This window comes from Giraffa tippelskirchi, chromosome X (assembly GCF_054371585.1).
Source record: "Giraffa tippelskirchi isolate mGirTip1 chromosome X, T2T-mGirTip1v1.2.pri, whole genome shotgun sequence".
NCBI lineage: Eukaryota > Metazoa > Chordata > Mammalia > Artiodactyla > Giraffidae > Giraffa > Giraffa tippelskirchi.
This window is the reverse complement of record NC_137289.1, coordinates 94,033,807-94,051,621: the sequence shown is the minus strand read 5'-3', so window position 1 is coordinate 94,051,621 and position 17,815 is coordinate 94,033,807. Positions and strand designations below refer to the sequence as shown.

General features: G+C 50.7%; 2 protein-coding genes and 1 long non-coding RNA gene across 13 annotated transcripts in view; 2 read left to right on the top strand and 1 right to left on the bottom strand.

The window, feature by feature from the left end:
* The window catches only part of SYN1 (synapsin I), a 55,062-nt gene extending 49,282 nt beyond the window's left edge, over positions 1-5,780 (top strand). The window contains exons 7-13 of one of the 2 annotated variants that reach the window (XM_081567186.1): positions 611-753; positions 852-926; positions 1,027-1,129; positions 2,480-2,626; positions 2,984-3,071; positions 3,171-3,762; positions 4,737-5,780. In XM_081567186.1, coding sequence (XP_081423312.1) covers positions 611-753; positions 852-926; positions 1,027-1,129; positions 2,480-2,626; positions 2,984-3,071; positions 3,171-3,762; positions 4,737-4,764 — 1,176 coding nt within the window. In that variant the 3' untranslated portion in view covers positions 4,765-5,780. Of the gene's footprint in view, positions 1-610; positions 754-851; positions 927-1,026; positions 1,130-2,479; positions 2,627-2,983; positions 3,072-3,170; positions 3,763-4,698 lie in introns of both variants that reach the window. The other variant, XM_081567185.1, reaches the window with a different exon arrangement.
* ARAF (A-Raf proto-oncogene, serine/threonine kinase) lies at positions 5,774-16,306 on the bottom strand. Of its 10 annotated transcripts, none has more exons than XR_014076078.1 (16): positions 16,249-16,306; positions 14,406-14,560; positions 14,158-14,261; positions 13,270-13,372; positions 13,032-13,186; positions 12,821-12,919; positions 11,252-11,408; positions 11,120-11,147; positions 10,895-11,040; positions 10,598-10,800; positions 8,775-8,951; positions 8,627-8,673; positions 8,023-8,160; positions 7,655-7,786; positions 6,547-6,681; positions 5,774-6,343 (listed from the first exon to the last, which is right to left on the bottom strand). XR_014076078.1 is itself a non-coding variant. In XM_081567187.1 (16 exons), the coding sequence occupies exons 2-16, from the start codon at positions 14,499-14,501 to the stop codon at positions 6,209-6,211; spliced, it is 1,836 nt and encodes a 611-aa protein (XP_081423313.1). In that variant the 5' UTR covers positions 14,502-14,560; positions 16,249-16,306; the 3' UTR covers positions 5,774-6,208. The 10 variants fall into 10 exon arrangements, 8 of the variants coding, with proteins under 8 accessions (XP_081423313.1, XP_081423317.1, XP_081423320.1 ...); XR_014076079.1 differs by having other exon boundaries at positions 11,252-11,393; XM_081567187.1 differs by having other exon boundaries at positions 8,023-8,127; positions 8,613-8,673.
* On the top strand, positions 15,021-17,547 carry LOC145536915 (uncharacterized). The gene is made up of 2 exons (XR_014076080.1): positions 15,021-15,667; positions 16,311-17,547. It is a non-coding gene; the product is annotated as an uncharacterized LOC145536915 (long non-coding RNA).
* The last annotated feature ends 268 nt before the right edge of the window (positions 17,548-17,815 follow it).

Genomic DNA, 17,815 nt, shown 5'->3' with positions numbered 1-17,815 from the left:
ATCTATTTGTATTTTTCCACATATGCTTACATTTGTTGGCCCAATTTTCTATCCTGCACTCAGCCAGTTTTGTGTGTCCTGTTATTTGTGTTTCCAGCACTGTGTTTATATGTAGGCAGGCCTCTTTGTTGAACACATACTATGTCATCTTTTACATTCAAGGGTCTCGGGGTCCTGTGTGCTGTCCACCCATCTGATTTTGTCTGTGTGTCCATAGAAAGCAGACTTGTGACTTGTATGTTTGTGTCCATGCTTCTCTGTTTAAATATTGTATATACAATGGATTTTGTGTCTGGGTGCCCATATGCATATACTGTATATACACACAATTTTCTCATAGCTTTATTGAGAGATAATGCGCATACCATAAACTGACCCATTTAAAGTAAACGAGTCTAAAAATCGGGTTGTATGTACTCATACCCCATGAGGTATCTGTATGCACATGTAAAAACCAGGAGACCCAGAATTAATACATGCTTGAGGGCCTTAGGGGTGTCCACTGAATTTCTGTGCACTCATCTCACCTGTGTCATTTGCCCCAAGGCACTCCCACTGCCCACTACCGCCCCGTCCTAACCAGGCCCTGACTCCCACCCCACTCCTACAGGTCAAGGTGGACAACCAGCATGACTTCCAGGACATTGCGAGTGTCGTGGCACTGACCAAGACATATGCCACCACCGAGCCCTTCATTGATGCCAAATATGATGTGCGCATCCAGAAGATTGGGCAGAACTACAAGGCCTACATGTGAGTGGAAAGACCAAGGCCTGGGGAGGGGTCCCCCTGCGCTGCCTTGTGCAGCCCAGGCCCCCTGAGTCTCTATCCTGTCTCCTTTTGTTCTCCAGGAGGACATCAGTGTCAGGAAACTGGAAGACCAACACTGGCTCTGCAATGCTTGAGCAGATTGCTATGTCTGACAGGTGGGCAGCCTGACCTTGGTGGGGGCTGATGGAGGGAAGAGTGGAAATGTGGCTGCCCAGACCAGGTACTGACAGGCTTCCTTGCCTTGCGTTTTGGCAGGTACAAGCTGTGGGTGGACACGTGCTCAGAGATTTTTGGGGGACTGGACATTTGTGCAGTGGAAGCGCTGCATGGCAAGGATGGACGAGATCACATCATTGAGGTGGGAGCACCCCAGAATTTGGTAGGGGCACAGAGGCACTAGCAGGTACAGGGCAGCAATACTCTGTAAAGCATGCCAGGGCCCAGAAAGCCCTGAATGAATGGAAATATGTAAAACTGTAAAGTGCCTTGTGAACTGGGATTTCCCTGGCAAGTGGCAAAATTCTTAGTAAATTTTAAACTGCTCTGTGAAACTTGGACATCTTTAGTGAATATAGCAAAACACTTGTTCAATTATAATGTCCTCTGTGAACTGAGACACCATGGTGAATGACCAAGCACTTAGTAATCTTTAAAGTATTCTGTGAACTTGTACTTGGCTGACAGCAAAGAACTTTGTAAGCTATAAAGAACTTCACAGAGAGTGGTGGCTGTACTAAAGCATTCTGTAAACTGTAAAGTACCTTAGGAAGGTACTGCTTCATGAATAGCAAAGTGCTTTATAAAATTAGTTTTAAAAGGAGCTCTGACAATAAAAAAGGAGCTCTGTAAACTGGGAAGTCCTCATTCTTGAAGCAAAGTGCTTTCAAAATTCTAAAGCTCTTTGTCAGCAGCAGTGTCCCCACTAAACAGTAAAGCAATTCGTAAACTGTAAAATACCTTGAAAATTCAGAGTGCATGGTAAATGGTAGTGCTTTATAAATAGTAAGCATCTTGTAAACAGTGGTGCCCTTTGCAAAGTACTTTCTGAAGCCTAATTACACCATATATGCAACAGTCCTTTGTAAAGGGCAAGGAGCTTTGTATACTGTAAAGTACCACATAAACCACAAAGTTCTTTGTAAAGGACAAAGCACCTAGCAAACTGTAAAGCAGGGATTGGCAAACTTTTTCTATTGAGGCCAGACAGTGTGTATTTTGGCTTTGTGGGCCATATAATGTCTGTTGCAGCTCCTCAATTCTACAAGAGCAGCCACAGATAATATGGCAAGAAAGTAAAGGGGGTTGTGTTCCCATGAAACTTGGTTTATGGACACTGAAATTTAAATTTCATATAGTTTTCTCAAGACATGAAATCTTTTGGGTTTTTTCTCAACCATTAAAAAATATAAAACCCATCCTTAGCTCAGGAGGCAGGGGGGCGGAGGGGACTGTACAGAAACAGGTGCTGGGCCAGATTTGGCTGGTAGGTAAGCCCTCATTTGCTCACCCCTGTTCGTATGTCCTAAGCCGTAAGGTATCTCGTAAAAGACAAGCCTTCCCATACTGCATAATTGGTGCCTCTCAAACCGGTTTGTTTCCTGGGCAGCTGCCAGTCATGACTTTTTCCAACTTTTCAAGCACTTGGTCATCCTTGCCCTCCCATGCACTTCCTGCTTCTCTCCTCACCAGATCCCCTCTCCTCCCCCAGGTGGTGGGATCCTCCATGCCACTCATCGGTGACCACCAAGATGAAGACAAGCAGCTCATCGTAGAGCTCGTCGTCAACAAGATGGCTCAGGCTCTGCCCCGGCAGCGGCAGCGGGATGCCTCCCCCGGCAGGGGCTCCCACAGCCAGGTCAGGCCCCTGGCTCTGGCCCTCAGGGGCTAGTGGCAGGCAGGCCAGCCCTTGGTCATGGTGTGTCATAGAGCTGATAACCAGCAAGCTAAGAGTAATACAGGGACACACATGTGTCACAGTAGTGACCAACTATTTAAAAAATTGATAAATAGTTGCTACCCTGACTTCCCTGAGTACCTCCTGACCCCTCCCCTGGGAATAAATCCCCACCCCACCCCACAACCTGCCATCCCTCAGCTCAGCCACAAATGCGGCAACACCCAGCATACAGGGAACCCTTGTCATTCTGATTGGCTGATGCCCCACTGGCTGGTAACTATTTTTAACCTCTCCTGCTCCACTCCTCTGCCACAGACTCCATCCCCAGGGGCCCTGCCCTTGGGCCGCCAGATCTCCCAGCAGCCTGCGGGGCCCCCAGCTCAGCAACGACCCCCGCCACAGGGTAAGTGAGGGGCCAGCTTCCTGGGCCCCGACTCTGCCCGGCAGCCTCCTACCTCTCACTGGCTCCCTCTCACATGTGCACTTTCTCTCTGTCCCTCAGGCGGCCCTCCACAGCCGGGCCCAGGCCCCCAACGCCAGGGACCCCCGTTGCAGCAGCGCCCGACCCCACAGGGCCAGCAGCACCTTTCGGGCCTTGGACCCCCAGCTGGCAGCCCCCTGCCCCAGCGCCTACCAAGTCCCACATCAGTGCCCCAGCAGCCTGCATCCCAGGCCACACCGCTGACCCAGGGTCAAGGCCGCCAATCCCGGCCAGTGGCTGGAGGACCTGGGACACCTCCAGCCGCCCGCCCACCCGCCTCCCCATCTCCCCAGCGCCAGGCGGGCCCCCCACAGGCTACTCGTCAGACATCGGTCTCTGGTCAGGCTCCGCCAAAGGCCTCAGGGGTTCCATCGGGTGGTCAGCAGCGCCAGGGCCCACCCCAGAAACCCCCAGGCCCTGCTGGCCCCACCCGCCAGGCCAGCCAGGCGGGTCCCATGCCCCGCACTGGGCCACCCACTACGCAGCAGCCGCGACCCAGTGGCCCAGGCCCCGCTGGACGTCCCACCAAGCCACAACTGGCCCAGAAACCCAGCCAGGATGTGCCACCACCTGCCACTGCTGCTGCCGGGGGACCCCCACACCCCCAGCTCAAGTAAGGGGACCCCACAGCAGCCCTCACCTTGCTGCTCACAAAAAGGGCTCCTGCACGTGGAGGGCAGCCCCAGGCTCCCCGGCTCCTCAGACCCCGGTCCTGCACAGGGTCCTAACAGCTCTCTCTCCAGTTCCAGTCTGAGCCAGACCCTTTCCGGTTCACAGAGGCTCCTACCCTCCGTTCCAGAGAATCCCCCCTTTCAGCTCAGAATCCTCCCCGTAGGCCCTGGGAAAGCCCTCCAGCCCAGCTCCTCTTGGCCTACCCCAGGCGCCTTGCTAACCCTTCTTCAGTACTTCCCTGCCCAACTCATTCTCCTCCTGCCCAACCTGACTCCCTGCAACAGAACCCCCAAACTACTCCCAGCCCAATCCACAATCCTAAGTTACTTCATTTTCCAGTCGTCCTCCTACTTTCTCTAGAGTCTAGGCTCCTTCTGGTCCATTTGAGTCTCCTCCCAAATTACACTATCCTCTCTGCCTCTTCTGGTCCATTCCAGACCTCCTCCATTACCTCAAAAGCCCTCTCTGCCCCACCCAACTGCTCCCCTCTTAGATCTTCCCCTTCCAGCCTGTCCTTGGTCCAAGCCCTACCCCACCCCTCTTTCTGGACTCCTCACCCTTGAACTAGAAACCTCCCTTCCCATCATCAACTTATATCAAACTCCTCCCAATCTGAGATTCAGCCCAGAACTCTTCCCATCCATCCCAGGCTTCCTCACCTTGGATCCAAATCCTCCCACCCAGCCCAGGACTTCCCCACTCCTCCTGAGAATCCCTCAGGGTCCAGGCCTGTGCTGCTGGGTGGGAGGGTAACAGGCACAGCCCCAGGACCAGAGGGGCAGGGCTGGGGCCGGGCCTGGGGTAACGTTGTGTTTCTCTCCCCCTCCTCCCTTCCTCTTCCCCCTTCCTCCCACGCCTCCACCTTGTTTCTCTCTAGCAAATCCCAGTCTCTGACCAATGCCTTCAACCTTCCAGAGCCAGCCCCGCCCAGGCCCAGCCTTAGCCAGGACGAGGTGAAAGCTGAGACCATCCGCAGCCTGAGGAAGTCTTTCGCGAGCCTCTTCTCCGACTGACACCCCACCCTGAGAACCCCCAAATCCCTGGGCAACCCCTGTCTGGGCCTGGAATCTATTTCTCACTTTTGGAAATCTCATCCCTTGAGAAGTCCTCTCCTGGATCGTCAAGATCCCTCTTCTCACTCCTCAGAATGCTCAAGTCCCTGGGGAAACATCACTCCTGGTCCTAAATCCAGTCCTCACGTTTGGAATTCCCACGTCCTTTGAAAAACCCACTCTCAGTCATCTCAAGAACTACTTCTCAGTTTTAGAACCTCCAGATCCCTGAAGACCTCGACCCCTGGTGCCCTCCGAGTGCATTTTCCTTCCTGGAAGCTCCCAAACACCAGGCAACCACTCCTGGAGCCCTGAAATTCCTGGAAAACCCCACTCCTGTCCCCAGATCTCTCCAGTGCACCTTGTTCCCCAGCAAAATTTCCCCAATCCTTAAGAATCCTCTCCCTTTGATACTCTTTCTTTGGATTTCCCATCTCTGGGGATCCACCTGTTTGACTGTCCCCACCCAGCCCCCCAAGGTTTTCCCTTCAGTCCTCCTCGCACCAACCCCATTCAACACACTGAGAGCTCCTCCCACTGCTAGGACCCCTCAGTTCCCCAGGGACCCCTGCCTCACTTTCCTGCCTCTGACAGCTGTCTTTAAATATGCAAACTCCCCCCATCCTCCCAGAATCCTGTGCACACAGAAGGCCAGTGGTCTCCCACTTCCCCACCTTTGCCGTGATGTCTGTGTCTGTGACTGACGTGGCCTCCTCTCGTGCCCGTGCTTGGCATATGTGGTCCTCGTTCATTGTGCCGCCTGTGGTGATGCGTGCAGTGGCACTGTTTGTGTGATCCGCACCTCCCCCCAAACTCCACCCCTTGCCTGGACTCACCCTCACCCCTCAGCGGCTCTGAACCCCATGAGAAGAGTCGGGAAGCAAAATAAACAAGCAAAGGCCCAGCAGAATTCTGTGCTTCTTGGTGAAGAAAAAGGGGACTCCTTGAATGGTGGAAAAGAGACAGACGGGACCCCCAAATCCACATGGGGTGCTGGGACCCCAAAATCCAGTGGAAGGCACATCAGGCACAAATTCCAGAGAGGTGCTGAGTGGAATTCCTGCCACAAATCCCAGCCATTGGAGATGGAGGAGCTCCCGAATTTAAAAGTATCCCCAAAGCCAAGAGGAAACCAAATTATGGGGTTCTCAGTCTTCAAGGGTCCCCCAGTTCCAGAGGAACTGGAAAAGTACATGGGCACCCCCTCATCTCCCAGGGCAGGGATGGGGGATCCTGAGGCAGTATCAGGGCAGAGACAGAACATTGATTGGTTGGTGGAAAGGGCTCCTTGGCGTGGGAGGCTGAGATTGGCTCCCTGGTGGCTGGCGGCGGGGCCTAAGGCACAAGGCGGGCTGCGCTGAGTAGGCAGGCAGGCAACTCATCAGCCTGGGTACGGTGCAAGGAGGGTTCGGAGGCACTCCGCTCAATCTTGGGGAGTGACCGCTGCAGCAGCTCAATCGTGGCCAGGATCTGGGGGCAGGGGCGGGTGAGGAGGGGGTGTCCAGAGCCGCGTGGGCATCCAAACACCCCCAAACCCCAGTCTAAAGGGGAAACACACTCACACACATTGTACACTTCGGAGCCTTGAACACACACAGTTCACATTCACACCTCATAGTCTTCCTCCTCCAAGTCTCCCTTCCCAGGGTGTCCAGCCCTCCTCCTCAGCCCACCTGGGGAAAAAGGGGCCGCTCCTCTCGCTGGAACTTCAGGCAGTCAGACAGCAGGCGCCTCATGGCCTTGGGGCAATTGCTGGAGATTTTGCTGAGGTCCGGGGACAGATAGCCACGGCCCACCATAAAGATAATCTGGGAGAGGGGACAGGAATGGGGTGATCTGGGCTGGGAAGCTCAGGGAATTCTGGGTCTGGAGGGACCTCGGGGACTCCTTTTGGGAGAACTGGGGTATTCTGGGTATTGGGGCCCAGAGGACTGTGGGTATCTGGTGGATCTAGAGATTCTGGGTCCCTGAGGCCTTGGAAGGATTCTCTGCTTAACGGAACAGAAGGATTTAAGCTTGGGGGAATCAAAGATGGTTAAGTGTCTAGGGCCCAAAGGATTATGGGTCCACAGGTTTCTAGGGGGCTTAGGGGCCTGGAAACAACTGAGTCTGGGGGAAACATGAAGTTCTGGGTCTGGAGGGAGTTAAAGGCTGGTAGTCCTCGGGAACTTGTATTTCTGTAGTGCTCTAGGGCTGAGAGGACTATGGGTCCAAGTGGCCTATATATAGGACAGTGAGTGCTCAAGACCCAAAGACTATTGGTACCTGGAGCCTAGAGGATCTTGGGTTTCTGAGGGCCTGGGAGATTCTAGTCTTTGAAGCTGGAGAAATGTGAGAGTCTCGGGCCTAGAGTATTGTGGATTCAAGGGCCCTGGAGCTTGACAGATACCCAAGGCCTGAGTGGTTGTGGGTATCTGTGGGGATTCCAGAAGCACAAAGGGATTGTTTCTGGGAGAAATGGGATTCTGGGCTTTGGGGAGTTTGAGAACCCAGGTCAGAGGACTGTATGTGTCTAGGGGGACTTTTTGGGACCTAGGAGGATTCTGGGTATAGGGGACTCAGGAGATTCTGGACTTTGAGGACCCAGAGAAGTGGATATGAGTGAAGGAGAGAATTCTGGGTACAGAAGACCCAGAGGAGACTGGGAGTCCTCAGCTCTGAAAATCTGGGGTTTCTGGGGGCAGAGTGGTGTTCGTGGTCTGTGCGAAGGAGGAGATCTGAGGTTTAGAGACTAAGGGGATCCCTTGGCCTGGGATAAGGTGGGTAAGGCATGGGGCTCACCTGGTCTCGGCTGCCAATGTGGCTGTAAGGCAGTGAGCCGGTCATGAGCTCATAGAGCACAACCCCATAGGCGTAGACATCTGACTGGAAGCTGTAGGGGTTCGGGTCCTGCATACGGATCACCTCAGCTGCCTTCAGCAGACCGGACCGGGCAGGAAGAATGTGCAGGTCAGCAAGTGACTGACCTGCAGGCCCAGATCCCACCAGCCACACAGTGGTATAACTCAGAGCCGCCCCCACGAGGTGAAGTGTGAGTGGTCCAAATACCCATACCTGGTGCAGGAAACCCCGGCCCCACTCTGCCTTCCACATCTTAGCCCAGTAATCCATGTCCCTATACACCCCCAGGCCAGCCTGGTCCAACTCACCATCCATAGCACAGAGCCTGAGGGTTGCTCCAAGGGCTGGGCCCCACTCCACCGCGTCTTTACTGTGGCCAGGCCGAAGTCCCCGATCTTCACCGTGAGCCCCTCGTGCAGGAAGATGTCCGCCGGGGTTAAGGGCCACTACAGGGTCTCCCAATAGCCATGCTTCTTGCCCTGACTGGGAGGCTCTCATCGATGCCTCCACACCAGTCATTGCCTCTAACCCTGACTAGAAGGCCCCCAGTGTCATACAAATTAGCTACAATCTTGACTTGGAGGGGAGCTCTAATTAATGCTCCCTATACGTGGCCCCCCTGTGACTCCTGACTAGGAAGCTCCTCTCATGGCACCCACACTCACCATGCCTGTGACACTGATCAGGAACTCCCATAATGCCTTCCACCACTGTCACTCCTCAGACCCTGACCAGAGTCCCAAAGAACACCACCTGAACCAGCCACAACTCTGGCACCTGGTAAAGGGAAATGCAACAGGTGCCCCTCCCTGTTTGCCCCCAGAAGGGCCCCCCACAAGAGCCATCCCTCTAAGTCCTCATCCTGTTTGATGCTGCCTGCCCCAGCCCAGCCCCAGAGGGACAGGTAGATACTGTTAGACTTGAGATCTCGGTGGATGATGTTCTTGGCATGTAGGTAGCTGTAGGGGTACAAGCAGGTGTCAGACTGTCTGGGGGCTACCTCATCTCCCTACCCCCAGCCCCCTGGCCCCTTCCCTAGTCCCTGAGCCAGAACACTCACTCCATGCCCTGAGCAGTCTGGCGGGCCACATCAATGAGCTGGACCATGTCGAAGCGTGTGTCAGCCACATGCAGGTGGTGGTAGAGACTGGAGCCCTCACACCACTGTGTGATGATGGCAAATCCTGGCCGGGTCATGAAGCCCATGAACAGCAAGATGTTGACGTGACGTGTCTTCCTGCAGGTAGGGCAGGTGGTATCAGGGCAGGGAGGGCAAACAGCAACTTTCTGAGGCTTTGGAAGGGTGCTGTTGACTGCTGCCTTCTGCCATCATTTCCACCCTGTCTTTCAGGAGGCTCAGGACCAGACTATGGCCAGATTCAGTGAATTTGTGAGATATGCATACTGGGCTGAGCACTTATGTCCTGAACTTCCTCATCCAAATCTCCCAACAAAAGCAGGAGGGAGGGATAACCCTTCACTCCCTACTGACCAGGAGCATCTTAATGATCAAACTTGCCACACCTCTGACCATGACCATGACCTGAGCCTGTGACCATTTGAGATGAGATGAGAAAGTGGAATGCCAACCTTCATCAGGGATATATCAACATAACATTAATAACTGCTGGGTAAAAACATCAGTGACATGTGACTATGTTCTGTTAACCATGAGAGGCTTAGAGGTAAAGAGTTCGGGGTTTGGACTAAAATTATGTTCTAATCCGGGCTTCCTCAGGTGCTCACTGTGCAATCTCAGGGAGGACACTTAAGCTCTCTGTGCCTCATTTTCCTTAACTGAAAAACTGTGATTATTCTATGAGATACCTGACACGGGTGTCGGGAGGACTACGTAATAACCTGTAAGGTGCTCTGAATGGCCAAACACAAGCAAGCACCCTAAAAACACCACTGTCCCTGCTGTTATCGCTACTGGGTACCTGGATCTACCTTATAGAAACTCTGTCCTGTACGAACAGCCACCCTCATTTAGAAGAAAACTTTCATTCCTTATAGAAGGATTAACTATAGTTACAATGGTAACATACATGCAAAGAACATCAATGATGGTCCACAGTTTTGCACACATCAGAGTGGATAACAGCACATGAGTTCTTCACAGCAGTTAGGTTATGGTTTCAGTACAAACACAATGCAAATTCATAGCCTGTTCAAATCACTGCCATTTGACAGAGAGGAGCAGAGACTGAAAACGTCAACTCTGCAACATAATTGTGCTCACTTGTCAAGAGGGGAAAGCCCACACCAGCAACCCCAAGAGTGGTAGTAACTAGGGTGACAAAAGGGAGCACCAGGATTTCTTGGTGTGAATGAATTAATATAGTAGGAATGATATATTAAGTAGAGCAATCACAATCATTAACCAAACAATGATTAAATTATGCTTCTGATTATAGTTTTAATACAGTTCTTTAAAGAATAGTATTATTATAATTAATAACAAGAATATAACACAGTAAACACATACTAATGATGCAGAACAAGCAGAGGAGAAGGAAGGCTGCCAGCCTGCAGGGTGATGCAGTTAACTGACATTATGCTATTGATGTCAGTACATACAATAACACTGCAGTGATACTCATTTCACAACAGGCAAGCAAAAAGAGTCACATTTTGGAGGCAGGGCCATTAATTAATATCAGTATTTACACAAACAACAGCCTCATCAGAGGTCCTTTAAACATACCCATTTCCCAGAGGGGAAAGGCACTTCTCTGATAAAAAAACAACTTACTATTATGGTTATAACATGACATAAACACGGGGGATATGAGGAAGCACCCCCAACAGGGCCTTTCCCCAGAGAGGCATGGAGGCCGAGCCTGCCGCCCCCACCCCATCCACACACACGAGCAATCTCACCTGAGCACCTGCATCTCGTTCTTGAAGGCCTGGGCCTGCTCAGCTGTGGGTTGGGCCACCTTGAGCACCTTCACGGCCACATCGCCATGCCACCGCCCGCGAAACACGGTGCCAAACGAGCCCGTCCCGATCCTCTTCAGCAACTGCACCTCACTGGGTGGCACCTCCCAGTAATAGCCCGAGTCCCGGTACCCCAAATTCTTCTGTGGGCCACACGGGCGGCATCTCAGGGGCCTGCCCACACCCCTCATCACTCAGCCTGTGGTGCCCCCACCAAAGGTGTCCCCTGGAGCTCACCACTTTCTTCTTGTCATCAGCCAAGGACTTCCGCTCCCGCTGCTCTGATGGGGACTTGGAATGTGGGGACTTCCTCCCCGAGGACACGCTGGCTGGGCTGGGGCTCCCCCGGGGGGCTCCATCGCCACCACCTCTATTCCCAGCAGCTGCAGTTACAGAGAGGATGTGAGTGGAGCTGGGTGGGGCGGGGTGGGGGGCTCAGGGCACAGGCAGCGGGGGGCTCACCATCAGTGTTGAAATTCTGGCCAGTGAGCTGGAAGAAGAGGGCTGGGAGTCAGAGACAGGACATGGAGGACAGCAGGAATGGCCCTCCCCTCTGCCTCGTGCTCCCTGGTGACCGCCCGCCTCAACACCAACCTGGATGAGGCCAGAGTCCATGGGGGCTGTGGTGCTGACCATGTGGACATTGGGGGTGGATGTGGAGCGGATGCGCTGGAGGGGGGTGTTGGCCTGGGCAGGGAATGAGAAGTGCTCGGGGTCGCGGTGCTGGGTGCAGGAGCTGGCAGGGGAAAGGCTGTGAAATCACTGTTGAGTGAATGAGAGAACCAGAAGAATGCCCCCCCAACCCACTGCCCCTTCCTAGGTATGTGTTTAGCTCATATAGAGTAAACATCCACCGTCATTACTATTATGCATTTGTTTAAGAAACACTGACTAACTGCCAGCTGTGTGCCAGATACCATTCTAGACAGTGGAAATAAAACTGTGGACAAAACAAATAAAGGTTCTACACACATGCTGATTTGAACTGTACTAAAATTTTTAAATTAAAAAAAAAGAAATGAAAAACAAAGGTTCTCGCCTTCATGGAACTAACTGCAGTAGGGAGAGAGAGAAATAAAAAACAAAGAATATTTCATATGTTCAATGGTGATAGAAGCAATAAAGCAAAAAATAAAGCAACATAAGAAGACAAGAAGTGACCCTGATCATGTCAGGAAAGGCTTCTCTGAGCAAGCGACATTTGAGCAAAGACTTAAAGGAAGGACAGCAAGCCACACAGATAGTGGGGGAAAAGCAATATGTAATATTGTATAACTATAAGCAGTACTTATATATTATGCATTATGTAATATACAATGTTATCTATATTAAAATGGCAATGCTTTACATGTACATAAAATAATGTTAATGTTACATATATACATGTTTTATACATGATATATATTAAATATATTATAATGTTATAGAAATATTTCTTAATGTTTCCTTCACTATCCTGAAATGTAATTCATAGGTAATTAATTCACATGTGCCCATAATTAAAAATAACATAACGCCCTAACTTTACTATTTTATATATTACATAAAAATGTCTAATATTCTACATTATATGAAAATATTATCAATATAACACATAATACAATAGCATAAATATCGTATAAATAGTGACATTATAAAATACATATACATATAAAATGCATATCATATAAACATGATAATTAGAGTGATAATATATTTCAATATTGAAATATATTATAGTATTATAATACTTAAAGGAGAAGTAAAAGTGAATTTATGAGAAAATAATATGTATTCCAAAGTGGAAAGGCTTGAGCATGCTTATACTGGAAGAATTAACAAAGTAGTTAGATTATATATACATAGATAAATATTATAATTAATAAGAAGAACTTATCCTGTGCTAGATCATCTTCTAAGCATTGGACCCACCTTAACTCATTTAATCCACACCAGAACCCTATGTTGTAAAAGTATCATTATCCTTTCCTTACAAATAAGAAACCTAAGGTCCAGAAAGACTAGGGAACTTGCCTGAGGCCCCACAGCACCATGCCCTTACACTTGTAGGTGCTCACTAAATGTTCATTGAGTAGACATAAGAATTAAGTATGGCTTGATCTCTACAGAGGCCTCCAGATCTTTTTCTTCTGACAGTAGCCCTTCAGCTAACGTATCTCCTACCTGGGACTCTGAGGGGTGAGCGGCTCATTCAGGGGGCGGTTTGAGGGAACCTCGTGCTGTCTGGAGCTTCCGGACAAATCCTGGATACTGTGGTAGTACCTTGAGAGCATTTGGGGTATAAAGCAAGGGAACATGGGTCAGCTGTCTGTAAAAGCCTTGTGGCTGGGCCTCTATCCTCCCCATCTCCCCACCCACCCCAGGCCAGGCTCACTGTCGGCGGTTGGTACTCATGTCGACACAGACTGTGGGGACCTTGGAGGAACAATGCTGGTGGAACTTGTATCCACAGGTTTGGCAGCGGAAGCCATGGAACAGAAACTTAAGGCAGAAGTCACAAAAGGCCAGGCTGAAGAACGTCTTCCGTACCTGCTGCCACAGAGTAGAGAAGGTTCAAGCCTGGTCTCAGACCCTCCCGCCATGCCCACGGTCTGCCCCCACTCTCCACTCACAAAATTGTGCATGGTCAGGGGGACGTCTTCGAGGACCTCCACAATGAGCTCCTCGCCATCCAGGGGGGCAATGGCTGTGTCCCAGGAGGTGACTGTCTTTCGCCTGCAGAAGGCATGGAAGGGAGTGAGTGGGAGGGTGGCCAGGGGCCACAAGGAGGAAAGGAACCCACCAAAAGTCCTTCCAAGCCTGCCGTCCATGGAATAATAGATGACATGTTGCATTTTCAGTATGGCAACTCTAGGAACTAGTACTATGCTTACCCCTATTTATGTATGGGGAAACTGAGGCAAAGAGGGATGAAATGACTTGCCCAGAGCCACAAGGGACTGTGAGTGGAAGGACACTGTGAAGAGTCCATGCTCTTAGCTACAAGAAGAGGAGGAAATGAGACAGTGAAAAAACAACTAAATCTCAGAGGTGCTAAGCAAGCCCCCGACAAAGCAGCTGGTGAGGCACTGAAATAACAAATAAAAAGCAATGCGTAAAAAAAAAAAAAAGCAATGTGTGAACTGAATACAAAAGTTAAGGAACTCTAAAACAGAGGAATAAATGGAAGGTCAGCAAGGCTCACACAGCAGACAGAGAATGAGGAGATGGAGGAAGGAGGGAGTTGACAAGTTGATAAAACAGTGAAAGAATGAAACAGATGAATTCCGGGAGGAGACGATGGAGCACGGTGAGGACTCGGGATCTAAGAAGAAAATGAGTTACTGACCTTACAGGCCAATGAACTAATGAAGCAATAAGACAAAAGCTGGATGGACTCATGGATTCACTAAATGAAGGGAAGACTAACAGAGACGCACAGCAGAGTGGAGGAGTCGGATGACTCTGATAAGGGGATGGAAGGCTGGGCACCCAGTTGGGGGTGGGAGAGCCACACTTACCCCTTGATGAGCCGGTAAACCACACAGCAATCTTGATTGAGACCCCGCACCTTGAGGGCCTTGTCTAGAGAGTCATAGACACTCATGCCATCCCGGACAGTCACCTGTGTGTGTGTGCACACACGTAAGGAGTCAGCACCCAGAGAGGTCCCCAGTGGACTCTCCCAGCCCTTGTCACTTTTCTTATTCCCAGATTTACAACTAGGTCCATGCCCACCCCCGGCCAGTTTTGCTCCCATCAGACTCACCACCGTGCGCTGCTTGTTGGGCAGGTACACTTTGACAGTGCCCACTGACCGGGATGGCTCGGCCCCATTGGCAGGGGGGCCCCGTGGTGGCTCCATGGAGCCTAGGACTTCGTCAAGATGGGCTAAGGTGGGGCTGGGCAGGTGCCATGGGGCTCCTAAAAGACAGAGGAAGAATTCAGAGGTCCTATAATGATAGTATGGAAGCAAAGTGGCAGAGGACAAAAAATTCAATCTCCAGACTTCATGTCACCCCCTGTAGCCTAATTTCCACACCGCTCAAGGGATCCAGTTCCTCCTCTGCTCAGCCCCTCCAGTTGTTTGTCTCATGCTTAAGTGCCAAGGTCTCAGATTCACTGCACAGGGCGGGGTGGGGTGGGGTGGGGGTAGGACATAGTGAGAGGCAGCACACACTGTCCCGCAGGGCATAGGAGTACATAAGTCTCTGTGCTGGGGACTAACGGGGAAGTCAGCACGCATTACACTGGGGCGTGTCAAGTACATAATGGACATGAACAGGCTGTCCTGGCTTTCGAATGGAGAAAGGGGTTACCAGATACTGTGGTGTGGGAGGAGTCACAGACAGGGTGATGGGGAACTAACCGATCATCAGACACTGCCCTTAGCCTGGGGGAAGTGGGAATTGCACCAGTGTTTGTAAGGGCATTGTGGGCATCCCAAAGCCCTGGACTGTAATGACAGTAGGTTCACAGGTACTGTGCTAGATACCTAATGGGAGTCAACAGACTGTGATGGGGAGTTCATAAAGGCTCAGAGACACTATGCTGAGGGGAGATGTAATAGTCGTCACTAGAGACTGTAAGGAGTCTGTAAGGAGTCCCTTGGACTGCAAGGAGATCCAACCAATCCATCCTAAAGGAGATCAGTCCTGAGTGTTCATCAGAAGGACTGACGTTGAAGCTGAAACTCCAAAGCTTTGGCCACCTGATGCGAAGAGCTGACTCATTTGAAAAGACCCTGATGCTGGGAAAGATTTAAGGCAGGTGGAGAAGGGGACGACAGAGGATGAGATGGTTGGATGGCATCACCGACTCAATGGACATGAGTCTGGGTAAACTCCAGGAGTTGGTGATGGACAGGGAGGCCTGGCTTGCTGCAGTCCATGGGGTCGCAAAGAGTCGGACACGACTGAGCGACTGAACTGAACTGAGAGACTGTAATGGGAAGAAGAGTGGATAACGGGTATCACCAGACATTGTAATGGGGAAAATGAAGGTTATGGAGCATCACCAGATGTGGCTGAGGTGAGATAAGCAGGGGTAAAGCATAGATGAGGCAGACGGGGCTCCAAAATTCTCCTTGACAGTTAATGAAAGGGTCGCAGACATGTTACTAGTGATAATGGATGGAGGCTGGAGACGGTAAAAGAGGAGGAATGGGAGAATCCTCAAACATTCTCCTATTGGGTTAGACATTGATCCAGAATAAGGAAAGCGAGGAATGAGCCGTGTCTTCACGCATTCCCCGTTGTTGGTAAGGAAGGGACATCAGATACCTTAAAGAGGTTAAGAAGGACTCCACAAGACGAGACACAACAGCCCAAACCACATTCGGCCCGGCTCCGCCCACCGAAGGCCTTCCAGCTTTGCGCAGGCGCGCTGCCACACGCGACGGACGAAACCATCCCCCGCAGCCTTGTGCCCATTCCAATCCCCCCCCTCGCTGTCGACAATGGTTTCGCCCCAGGTCAAACCACTCCTCCGGTTCCGGGTGGGGGGCGTCAGGGCCCAAGCGCAGTCATCCTGGAGCTGAGCTTTCGTTCCTGGCTCCCTACCCGTGCCCGACAGTAGCTCCAGAAACCTAACCCTACCGGGCCCGCCCTCACCTGTCACGCTGCTACAGCCGCCGCCGTCTCCATCTTGGGCCTGTCTTCTTGTTTCCTTACAGAGTCCGCCTCCACCGCCCCTCGGACTTTGCCCATTGGCTGCGGAGGACTCAGCCCTCCATTCTTATTGGATTAGGTACATGCCTGTCAAGGCAGCGCCGGCGGAATGTGGGTCGTGTTCCGGATTAGGAGAGGCTGCATGAAACGTCAGGGTCTAGGGCAAATTCGCTCGTCCGGATTCGCGCAGGCGCAGTCGGGAAAAAACCTGCGTGCCAAAGGTTTTAACCCCAATCTTGCCATAATGGAATAAGGCGGGGCTTTTATTTTTTTGGTCACTTGGGGCTGACTTTAGCGGTTCTCGAAACTGAGTGGGGGCCTTAAGCGCTCTTTTTGCTCCAGTGACCCAGCGCACTAAGTACCATTCCTGTGTCTCAGTTTTACCATCTTTGAAATGGGTTGGAATCAGACCAAACATCAGCAACGTTTTCCAATTCTGAGAGACTGTAGTCATAGCTGTTGATAACAGCTAGTCTCTGGTGTGGCCGGGGCTGGAGGTCTTTCCCTAGGAGTGGCGGCCTGGCGTTTGAGGAGGCTTCCTTCTTTTGGGAATGGAGTTGATAAGGGTTTTGAAAGACTAATCATAGAAGTGTAGGGGAATTGTGGACCTGGAATGGTGCATTATGCAGGGAAGCGTGTGGAGGTATTGTAGGGTAAACACAAAGTTTTTAAAAGTCGAATTTTCTCTGGTGTCACAAATGAGACTTTCCAGCTTCCCTTTTCTTGGTGTAGTTCCCTTAGAAAACTTTCAATTGTAAATTTTTTCTCCCTCCCTTCAAGATGTCTGTAACCCCTTTTAATAAAAGCTAAATAGGCCTCCTGCCAGTCTTACAACTCAGGGATGTTGTTCTTGAGGCCCTGGGAGCCATCTCTTTGAAGTGTAAATGTCAACGGAGATAGCGCCCTATCTTCTGGTCCCTAGGAATTTGACCTGGGCGACTGGCTCCAAGTCGCTGTTTGTCAGAGAGATATGTGTTTTGTTTTTCCTTTGCCTAAAGACAGATGGCTACACCAATTACCAGGTAAATTTGAGATGAACTGTGTGTAGCAAATAGTGCTGTTAAGTTCTCTTGAAGGCAAGTTATCATCTGTCTTAAGAACATGTATGAAATGGGTTGTGTCTGCCTGGCTATATAAAAGGATGAGGTTACTTTCTCCTAAATCACTTTAGTGAATTGTTTGTGATACACTTCACTGTCTTGTTTAATGCTTACTCGATAATAAAACCAGTTCATTCTTTTCTACCTTTGTGGAGAGAATTCATTGAGTTAGCACGAGATTTTATTTTTAATTATTCCCCAACATAATGAACATGGCCTGTTATGTTTGAAGTGACTACCTTCTCCCCTTGGTAGCATCAACATTCCTCTGCAGTGAAATGAGAACATCAGAGAAAGGGTATTATGTGAGGGTATCTCAACATGCTTCTACTTGTATTTATTTGAGGGCTTTCTCCATATATAAGGAGAGAAAACAAATGTATGGCTTACTGGGCTGCCATATAACCTCC

Excerpts from the sequence above, each read along its gene's own strand:
- ARAF (XM_081567187.1), bottom strand. The coding sequence starts at position 14,501 with ATGGAGCCACCACGGGGCCCCCCTGCCAATGGGGCCGAGCCATCCCGG. Across the intron at positions 13,187-13,269 it reads CCCTGACCATGCACAATTTT|GTACGGAAGACGTTCTTCAG; the intron begins GTGAGTGGAGAG and ends CTGTGGCAGCAG. Across the intron at positions 6,344-6,546 it reads AGCGGCCCCTTTTTCCCCAG|ATCCTGGCCACGATTGAGCT; the intron begins GTGGGCTGAGGA and ends CCCTGCCCCCAG.